Source organism: Aedes aegypti, chromosome 3, assembly GCF_002204515.2.
Source record: "Aedes aegypti strain LVP_AGWG chromosome 3, AaegL5.0 Primary Assembly, whole genome shotgun sequence".
In the NCBI taxonomy this organism is placed as follows: Eukaryota; Metazoa; Arthropoda; class Insecta; order Diptera; family Culicidae; genus Aedes; species Aedes aegypti.
In genome coordinates this window covers 50,827,133-50,838,767 of record NC_035109.1, presented here as the reverse complement: position 1 = coordinate 50,838,767, position 11,635 = coordinate 50,827,133, and the positions used below count along the sequence as shown (strand labels likewise).

The 11,635-nt window shown below is 34.6% G+C and overlaps 1 protein-coding gene across 1 annotated transcript; it reads left to right on the top strand.

Moving 5' to 3' along the window:
* The first annotated feature begins 1,481 nt into the window (after window positions 1-1,481).
* LOC5564555 (NTF2-related export protein) lies at window positions 1,482-1,933 on the top strand. The gene is made up of 2 exons (XM_001648848.2): window positions 1,482-1,610; window positions 1,669-1,933. Exons 1-2 carry the CDS (start codon window positions 1,590-1,592, stop codon window positions 1,909-1,911), a joined length of 264 nt encoding a protein of 87 aa, XP_001648898.1. The 5' UTR covers window positions 1,482-1,589; the 3' UTR covers window positions 1,912-1,933.
* The last annotated feature ends 9,702 nt before the right edge of the window (window positions 1,934-11,635 follow it).

Sequence of the window (11,635 nt, the reverse complement as noted above, 5' to 3'; positions counted from 1 at the left end):
TCTCCGCTCCGTATATCTTTTCATTTTCGGTTTATCTCAATCGTTTACGATTCGTCGGAATTGCGCTCACCCTGGTAGCGTTCGGCAGTCATTGAACATTCGGTGGCAGCAGATACTTTGCAGATATTTTATCGGTAGCGTTAGGGTGAGTGAGTGAATTTTCCCATGCTTGCATAGGAGATCCAGACTTTTCCAGACAAATTTTCAAAATCTTCCAGATTTTTAAAAAAATGACTTGGCATCCCTGCACGCGAAAGCGAAGTATGCACTGTAAACTCAACATTACTCTTTAATGGTTAGTATCCACTTCGTAAGTACTGTGCAAAAGGATAGGACAAGTAATGGCCAAGAAATACTTCAGCTACAGTGTAAGAGTATATGTGTTACTATGCCCATTTGCTGTCAAAACATGGTAACCACCGATTTGTCGATCCAATAATGTTGCATGTTCTGCTAGTAGTAAAGTACACGGAAAAATATTTTTACCTAATTTTTGAGTTTACTTTACCCAAAATTAAGTATATCCATTATAGTTTCAACCCAAAATCTCTCGGTTTTCTCTTTCTCCCACACGAATGTTGTCAAAAATAGAGAGAGCTGCATCTACCCAATGGGGGTACTTTGGCCCAATAAGCCAAATTTGGGTAAATTCAACTTTTCTTATGTTTGCATCGAAAGAACTCAATTTTGCGTTAAATCAACCCAAAATTGAGTATATTTTTCTAGTGGAATTAAAGCCAAACTACCTTGGAAATTTAGCCAAAATGGAGTTATTGGGCTCAACTACGGAATTGCGTTGAAACAACCCAAAATTGAGTTGAATTCCGTCTCCGTGTAGTTTCAATTTGACCCTTGGTTTAGTTATCATAACCATGCCTGTTTTATCAGTGCACTATTTATCGACATAGTAAACACGTTGCAGTAGATTAATTTACCACAGCATTATTATAAGTGTTGGTCCATAGCAATGTGATGGATTCCATCACTGAAACAAGCATTGAAGTAATGAGAACCATGAACAAGTTTTTAAATTTACTATTTCAATCCTGGTTGAGCTATCACGAACGCTTTTTATTTGCGTTTTGTTCCCTCTTATTTCAACCGCATCGATAGCCGAGCGGTAAGCGTTCGCGCTTGACAACCCGCATAACAAAATACAGTTTGTCTTACTTTAAGAACAATAAACATCTTGTAACGGGTACGGTTAATGTATCAGAAATAGTTGCTTTTATGTATAACCATATGGACTTCAAAGCTGTTCACCATTTCAAACAGTATGATTAACCCATACCTATCAGTAACAATATATGATACAGCTCTGATATTGTTAAATTATATGGGAATGGATTCAAGCAAGATATGGTGAAAACATTACGCCACCATTCGGCAAATTGTTTTTGTTTTAATTTGTGCAACACACTCACACATTTGCATTTTAACAGTTCGACAAATAGTTACATTTTGTTGGTATTTGTGAGCGACAATCTAGCGTTGAGTGTGAAAAAAAAATCGCCGTCGGATTGCCGTCGAAGAAAAACAGTCGTGTTAAACTGAAATTATATTTACAAAACAGCAATTCACATCAAAAAATGACAACTGCGATCGACCCAGTAAGTACATGTATTTCGCCAATCTGTTGGATGTTTGGTTCAAACCCAATCCCCGTAGGAACTGCGCACCAAAATCGATGCCGCTTGCCGGATGGAGGAGGGATTCACCAAACTGTACAACGAAAAAGTAGCCAAGAAGCGGCATCAGATGACCCGGCTCTACATGGACAACGGTTTGCTGGTGTGGAACGGAAATGGTGCCAACGGGAAGGACAACATCCAGAAGTACTTCCAGGAACTGCCCCGCTTCGAATACATTATGAACACCCTGACTATAATTGAATCATCGCAGGGCTGGTAGCGGATCTAATTTTCTATTTTAATTCTTTATGGCCGGTACGCTGATCATAAGTACTGTGCAAAAGGATAGGACAAGAAACGGTCAAGGAATGATTCCGCTACCGAAATTACTTGAGCTGTACGCTGCTGACAAGTAGAGCTGATTTCATAACATCGGTAACGCCTGCTGTACAAATCAAATGGAGCTGTCACTTTTCCGTACGGAAAAATGTGCTGCTCAATTATTCCGCAAGTAAAAGTGACATTTCGCTCATATTGAATCAGCTGTCAGAATTACTTCGGTAAAAAGGAGAAATTTTACTTGAGCGCTTTACGTTTCAGGTGCATACTACGCATTAATTCGAGTCTTTAAAAAGTGCAAAATTAAATGCAAATTCCTGTGCTTTAATAATGTACAACTGAAGTCAGTTATTTAAAAAACTATGATGATTTGAGTAAATAGTTGATCAAATTGAAGCATTATTTTTCTCTTCACGTATTAATTTGTTTCATCATTTCTTATTTAATGAATTCAATTCAAATATTTGATCCTTATGGTATAACACTTACATACCAGTATGGGATAGGGTAAAAATACAATAAAGCACCGTAATCCAATAATTATGCATACGTTATTTATTTCCCTTAGAAACATATGGTTCAAAATTTATCAAAACTATTTGGCTTACATTAATTTTGCCAGAAAATGGACAGTATATCTACCTTTTGGGAAACTGTTGATGACAAATTTTGTTCGAGAAAATCGACGTTTTCAAATGGTTACATAACTTAACCGCCTATTCCCCACATTGTGATTTTTCTATTTACCGTTAGTCGAATTGTTAAAAACGTTTCGGGTATGGTGGATATATTGTTATTTTTCATTGTAACCAAAATGTTTCATATATTGTTGCAAATTGTTGTGGACCTTTCGGGAAACTGTACTGATATAGTTCTTGTTTATGCGGGAATCGCAAGATCCTCGGTTCGATTCTGGCCTGCTGCAAGTTTTTAACCATGATATAGTAATTTTTACTTTATATTACGCAACGCAATGGGGGGAGGGAGGGGGTCTAACATACAGTGGCTCAATTTCATTTTCGTACGGGGCACTGTTTTCATATCAAGTTGGTATAAAACTATTAAATGGTGCATGGACTTCGATATACTTTATCAATAAAGAAGGTTATAGGTGTCATCTAGGGGCCCAGATAGCCATAGCGGTAAACGCGCAGCTATTCAGCATGACCAAGCTGAGGGTCGTGGGTTCGAATCCCACCGGTCGAGGATCTTTTCGGGTTGGAAATTTTCTCGACTTCCCAGGACATAGAGTATCTTCGTACCTGCCACACGATATACACATGCAAAAATGGTCATTGGCATAGTAAGCTCTCAGTGAATAACTGTGGAAGTGCTCATAAGAACACTAAGCTGAGAAGCAGGCTCTGTCCCAGTGGGGACGTAGCGCCAGAAAGAAGAAGAAGAAGGTGTCATCTATTGTTTGGCAATGACAAACTGTATTCATTTGCTTAAATCTTTGGAATAATGGAAAAGTATTGAGATTGTGTCTATAATTGACCCAATTCCATATTCGTACACCTAACAAAAAAGAAATATACACGGAGAACTTTGAAAATACTATTTAGGGTGTTAATTATTGTAATGATTGATTTTTTTAATTTAATGCATTGTCCAGCATAGGAAAAATGCACCCTCACCATATGTTTTATACTTCGCAATGCATTTTTGAAAATTATTATTCGCTATGCTTTTTGACTATTATGAGCAACACCTGGGACTTGGCCATTTTTCTTTCACAGTTTCAGTTCTTGCCTCTCGCGTGGAAAACAAAAAGTGGAAAGTAATTCGCGTTTTTTTTTTTCATATAATGCTTTTCATGCTGAGAATATATATAGATGATCCTACAGACTCCAGGGTCTCACAAGTGAGTAAGAAAAACTGCAGCAAACTATAAGACTATGTAGGAAGAATTGAATTCATTTCAGCCACCCGGATGTGAGCCCCAAGTTGGAAAAAGCAGACGCTCCCGAGGATGCTAGTGGATCTCACCTTCTTCCTGCAAATTACCTCTGACTGGCAAAATTAACCAATTGGCGATTCCAGAGGACGGTTTACCAACGCTTTTTCAAACCGGGAAGTGATCCGGAAACTATTTAAGAGCCACCGGAATTTTGATTCTGACGAGGGTTCCGTTCCGATTACATAGGATACACTCATGCAGCTGCGGGTTCAATACATAGTGTCGAAGCAATGTATTGTCTTAATACCCGAAAAGCGGTAGTGTAGTATGTGATTAAACGAAATAAATGTGTTTTTATCAAATTGTTTGAATTACTTCATTTGAAATGTTTATCCCTTCTTTAGTTTTGAATGTAAATAAAAATATCAGCAGCTAAATAATCTTGCCCCATTATGCATTATCATTCTTAAATATCGTTTATACTTTGAAGGAATAAAAGAAAGATATGCATCTCATGGGGTGAATGGACTGAATATGATTTTAGTATAAGTTTTAAGCATTTTAGTATTTAATTATTTCAGCGTGTACAGCATTCAAAACTAATTTTTAATGGACTAGATGACTACGTAAGCTCTTCGTTGTGTTGTTCAGATGCAGTAGAATACATTTGGAAAATTTATAAACGGATATATTTGAAACTTAAGTAAATTTAAGAAAAATACCAGTTTTCCCATGTTTATTGCTAAAATATTTGGTAAGTCGAACAATAAATTGCATTTTTTCATCATCACTTCCTTAAGAATGATAATTGCGAATATTGCACAAGTTTCAAAAAATTATAATCAGTTTTAGAGTAGCTAAGAGTGGATATCGACAACTTATACTTTTGAATCTTAGGTAATATAATATTTATAACAAATCCAAAACCAAAAATTTTAGTCAATTTCTTTATGTTTGGCTCCTAAATGTATATACACAATCCATAGTTAATGTTCCTATCAAAACATTGCGTAATTATCATTTTTAATTTACATTTTACTACCAAACATGATTATAGAGATTTAAAGAATAAATATTATTGCCATAACCGCAACACAAACGTGTTTTTAAAATGATGAAAACAACAGGATATATTCTATTAAATAGTGTATCAATGCTTTCTGCTCATTCAAGTTATTTTGTATTTTTCTTATAAAATCAATAAATTGCAAAATAGAATGCTATTTTGAATATAATTTAAATATTATTTCAAAGATAATTGAATATTACGATGACATCAATTATGTGGAGGTATGTACAGCGTAGTTTAGAGTACTTTATTGTAAAACGAAGTTTGTAGTTCAAATTATTTTTACAGACAAATTCGAAATTAACATTTACCTGTTGTTTAGAATGAAAATTTGGTTTACATTGATTAAAAATATAATTTTAAAAGAGCTTTGAACTTATGGCACAACAATTTTCTGAACTCAAAAGGGATAAAAACTTTTTATGATTTCTGTAAAGTGTATATATTTCAACTAAATTTCTATCAGAGCTTACGAGTATAATCTATAGATTGGATCCAATAGGTGATATGAATAAAACCGAGCATTTGCTCATGCTCAAGCTGATTCGAGCAAAGTAAAGTCTTTGAGCATTTACTCAAAACGGTATGAATAAAACCATACTTTACTCAGAGTAAGTTCGAATTTCGAACTTAGCTTTTACTCTGTCAAAAATGTTGTTTATGTTTTGACTATCAGAGTTTTGAGAGGAAATAAAATGCCCGCGGTGCTAGATAGATAGTTTTTTTTGCCGATTTTTTTCTGTTTGCTGCCCGGAGAAACTCAACCATCATGTTCCAAGGAACGGTATATACACAGAACCCCCAAGTTATGATTCTGCTGCAGTGTACGTACACGCGTGGTGGTAATTCGTCCGTCCGTAACGGTAAGTGTTTTGCACTTGTGTTATCTAGCAATTTAGTTATTTGTGTTCCTCCCAATTAGCCCTCATCGGTGGACAGGCAGTTATCGAAACAACAGGTGCCCGGAATCGGTGCCCAAGAACAAACATAAATATATGCACCAAAAGACCATCGGAGTCCCTGCGAGTCGATTACAAGCGTTGAAAAACAGTAGCTCCGTCGTCACAATCCAAACCAGCTGGAATTGTTGAAGAAAACTCTATTTGTTTCTATTTGTTGAATAGACTTTTCGCACACTCAACGGCAAGTTACCAAACTAGCGGTCAATTCGGTTGCCATAAATGGGTCCGACATACCACCACAGGCGACCGGTGAAGAAGGCACGGAACAAGGCAGCGACATCGAAGTTAACCGCTCCAGTGTGATGAGTGAACATGTCGGTTGGAATATGCTACGGCCACTCTAGGCCGTTACTAAATATAATTGAATAAATTGTGGTACGAACTTAAGATAGGTGATTTTCTTAACACGTATTATTTTTATTCTTATTTATTTTATTTAGGTGGCTTATAGACCTTGGTGAGTTTGCCGCTTAGTTCTCTTAGGAAGTCATATTGATGAAATAATTTTGTCAAAAGAAACTTCTCTGAGAATTCTTGGAGTTTCTTAAAAATGGTTTCTGCCAAAACAATCACCGGACGGCCGATTTTGCGAAAATTAATTGAAGAAATACTCAGATTTATAAGACATTTTTTCAGCTAAACCTTCTAGTTATTTGGTTCACTTCGGTAGGAATTTTTTTTTATTAAAAAAAACTACAGCGCTCATATTGTCCACAATTAACAATGAGAGTGCTTCTCATTGTAAAGTTCAAGATAATTCATGTGGAAAATACATACCAAAGTGAATCATAGCACTTCACAAGTAACTCTTTGTCCAAGTTTTCTAAAAAGAGACGGAATTCTTTGAAGGAATCGTCCACTAATCTTTAAGGTAGTTCTTCTAGAGATTCTCTCTATAAATTCGAGGTTTTTTTTTTTTAATAATATTATAGGTATATGATGGGGCCTTCCTTAGCCGAGTGGTTAGAGTCCGTGGCCACTAAGCAAAGCCATGCTGAAGGTGTCTGGGTTTGATTCTCGGTCGGTCCAGGACCTTTCCCGGTGAGGACGTAATGTCAAGAAGAAGAGGAGAAGAAGAAGGTATATGATATCCGTTTTTATATACTTATAGGTATTCCAGAAAACAGCTCGATGATTTACTATCATCGAAATTGTTATACTGTGCATTGCGCGATTATTTATCTTGACGGCGATCTTGAAAACTTCTTAAAATGCTTGTAGATCGCCGCAGGTACTTATTGTTTTGGAGTCTTCTGCGCGATTATTCCTGATTATCCAAGGCATGATCGCGCAGAAGACATCGAAACGATTTGAAGTACCTGCGGCGATCTACAAGCGTTTTTTAAGATAGTCGGCGCACATAATAAATATTTGAAGAGAAATTTCTCAGAAAGTACATCCAGCAGCTCTAAGAATTTAAAAATAAAATAAATGCCCTAAAATACGCTAAATTTATGTCATTGATTGTTTCCAGCATTCTTTAAAAAAAATCTATATTAATTTTGTAAATATTAATTTAAAAAATCCACTTAACGCACCTTAATCATTTTCGAGGGAATAATTCCAGAGCTCATGAAGCGATTACTCTTAGGAAATTTTCAGGAAATTTGAGCATTGATATTTTTAGATATTTTCCACTGAAGAAAAAAGAATACTAAAATTTGTTGAAGGATTTCTAAAGAAGCTCCTTTGATGGTATAACCTCAGTTTTATAATTATATAATAATGATCCTTGCTATGCTTTTAAGAATACCTCAATGGGTTGCTCCAGAAAGTTTTTTCCTCCGCGATTTTTTTCTAGCGTTTGTCCAAGCAAGTTTTTTTTCAAAAGCTTTCTTTTACCGTTCTAATTTGAATTACAGACAGCTTCAAATTCCGAACACTCTACTTTGTTTAGGGAACATTTTACACGAAATGTTTTAATACTTCCCGTAGAAAAGTTTCCACTTTCGAAGTTTGATTTAATTACAATTATATCTTGTATAAACTATTTTAATTAATCCGAAATTCGAATCGCGATGTCTGGAATATAAACCAAAGTGAGGATGCGGATCCTACAAAATGATTTTTTTTTTCTATTAGATTTTTTGATAAGTTATATTCCATTGTCCAGTGTCCATAATATAAAGCAAAACGGTAGATAGATCTATTTTTTTTTTATTTTCAACAACACTTTCAAGAAATTCCTCATAATTTTTGAAGATTGTACTAGGGATGTTTCATAAAGTTCTGCTAATAAATAAAAAATAAAATAAACCTAAAGTATGTTTCTGTAATTCTTTCTAAACTTACCTGATAAAGCGTGTTTAATGTATTTTGTGCGTTATGCGTATATAATTTGGCCACTTCCATTTGATTTTTCCGTTAATGGCCAAATTATATAAGCGTAACTGTCTGTCCAAAATACTTTGATCACCCATAACGTCAAAAATTCCTTTAACATTTTCGAAATAGTTACTCAAAAAATTTCTTTTAGAATCCAGAGTATCGATAGAATGTAAAAAATCGAGAATCTATTGAATTTCTTCAATATTTTTTGAGAATACATAGAAGAATTCAAGTAGCTTATCTGAAATGCTGTTTTCTTTTAGGTGTTTGTTCAACCTTGGAGGTGGTATTATTGATTGGAAAGATTTTTATAGATAATTCCTGAATGCATTTCAATATGAATTCTTAGATAAATTCCCCAGGAAACAAAACTTTGGAAAAATTCATATCGGACCCACATATGAACAAAAATAAATTTCCTATGAACAATCATTATTGGAAGGAGTCTAAGAAAACAAAAACTCGTGGAGAAATTTATTGAAGGGATTCAGGACGAAATGGTTGAAATATTTGTTTTACATATATGTATGTGCTATGATTAGTGGAATGCAGAGGTGAAAAGGTACATGAAAACTGTCAAATCATTCTTAGAACGATTTTTGGTTTAATCTGTGGAATAATCGTTGTTAGAGATCTGAGATGATTTTATTAAATAATTTCTTGTGATTTTTAAGAAATATATGTGATGAAACATGTTAAGAAATCTATGGAAGAATTTTTGAAGGGGAACTGAAATTGAATTTATTCCTGAAAAAATGTTTAAGAATCTCAAAAGGAATTTGTAGAAAAAATCCCTCTTAAATTCCTTAAAGCAATCATTCGCAAAATTTCTTCGGCCATGCCTAGATCTGAACAAAATTCTGGGCGAAGTTTAATCCATAATAAAGACTCTTCATTGAAGAGAATGATCTTATGGAGCATCCAATAAGGATTCATTCACAAAATTTATAACACCCGCCCAATCCCTTGTAATGCATTTTGTATTAAAATTCTCCAAATTTCGTATGAGCTGTAATATCATAAGGGGCCGTCCATTAATTACGGAAGACAATTTTGACAATTCCTGAAAATTGAAAATATTGTGTATGTATGTATGTATGAGAAATCTTAAACTCTTCCTCATTCCATAAACCTTTATGGAATTAATGGACGGGCTCTAAAGCGTTGTTTGTAGCGTGGTTATATAAGAAGGGATGCGCGTTTTGCCCAAAAACCATGATGGGCCATACAAATTTTAAAATGTGTGAATGGAAAATAGACCACGAGGAGGGGTGGGAGGTTGGCTCTTGAAATCGGAAAAAATACCACGTGGTTTATGAACACCCTTTAACGACACTCAACCATCCCCTAAAGCGTTACGAAATATGAAAATGGGCCCTAACTACATCATGCAAAAATTAATATTTTCGACACTTCCTCACCTCCACCCTCGATCACACTTCTCAAAAAATACTGTTTTCGACACCCCCCCTTTGCTCCCCATGAATTAGTGAAAACATTTTTGATTCAGTATCCGAGTGCATCCGTTTTTGTAATTTTTAATTAAACTTTCACGATTGAAGTTTTCAACTGAGCATGGTCAGTAGGTGACTCAGGATTTTCTGAGCATTTACTTAGCTTTTACCGCTTTATTCATACGAATATGGATGTTCGAAAAGTAAATGCTCAAGTACTCAGTTTTATCATATCAACTTGAGTAAATGCTCAGGAAAATTATCTGACAGGTGGATTTGAGTAAAGTAAAAGCTTTTGCTCAGTTTATTCATACGACCTAATGACAAAAATAAACGTAATTGGGTCCTAAAATGTTTAATGAATTCTTGTTTTTATTTATTAATACGAAAGAGCATGTTATTGCAACTACTTTAGCAAGTTTTCCAGCTCAAATAACGGCTATAACATTTTTAAACTTCAATTTTAAAAATGGTTTCGAATATGAACCTTGACACTTGTGATCTTGTTTGACATTCACTTTTTCGACAAAAATGCCACAGGGCATATAGTTTGAACACTGGGGTTGTTCCTATCTGACATTTCGGAAGGGACACGGAAAACAAAATATACCCAACATTTGAGTTTAAACCAAAAGGTGTGACAAAATCATAAACAAATGTTTTTTGTACTTAAACCAATGAAAATCAATTAAAAATTGAGTAAACATGTGTTTCTGCCCTAAACTTAAGCGTTTGGTACTAAAATTGAGACAGGGCTTTAGGACCCTATTGTTCGAATTATTGGATTTTATAGCAAAAATCATTGGAAAACTAGAATTTCTCATAATTTTACCTAAATTTTATATATGTCCACTAATAAATTGTCCAAATGTATTTCACTACATCTGAACATCATAATAAAGCACTTCAGTAATCAAATAGAGCTTCTAAATTTAGTTTTGAACGTTGTGCGTTTGAATTTTGGTAGGTGTACGAATATGGAATTGGGTGAATTTTAGACATCAATTCAATACTTTTCTATTAATCCAAAGATGAATGTAAATGGAAACATTTTGTGATTGGCAAACAATAGATGACACCTATTACCTTCAATGTGGATAAAGTATTTGTAGCTCAATACTTTATTTAATAGTTTTTTACTAACTTGATGTGGAATCAGTATCCTGTACGAATATGAAATTGGGCCACTGTAGTGTTACGGTTTATACAAAATTTAAAATTTTCCGTACAAAAGCTGTTACGTAGGAACGGGGGTGGGGGGGGGGTTGGTCTAAAATTAACAAATTTTGCGTTACGTAATATTTGAATTAACCCTTAGTCTGCACAAATCAAATGGCGTTGTATATTAATTCTCGCATACTCTGAGATAACGCCCTAAAAGCCATTGGTAACCACGAGCGTAGCTCGTTGTTTCTGAGCAAATGAAGGAATAAGCATCCAAACCAACATCACGGGCAGGTAGATATTGATCATTTCTTCCCCACAGCGTTATTAAATAACATGAAAATCCATTCATATGCTCAGTAACAACGAGCTACACACATGGTTACCAATGGCTTTTAGGGCGAGATCAGAAGTTATGCGAGAATTTAACCCTAGTAATTTCAACTGCAACGCTATTCTCTAGTGATCAAATTGCATGGGCTCACACGCTGAAATAATTAAATACTAAAATGCTTAAAACTTATACTAAAATCATATTCAGTCCATTCACCCCATGATATGCATATCTTTCTTTTATTCCTTCAAAGTATAAACGATATTTAAGAATGATAATGCATAATGGGGCAAGATTATTTAGCTGCTGATATTTTTATTTACATTCAAAACTAAAGAAGGGATAAACATTTCAAATGAAGTAATTCAAACAATTTGATAAAAACACATTTATTTCGTTTAATCACATACTACACTACCGCTTTTCGGGTATTAAGACAATACATTGCTTCGAC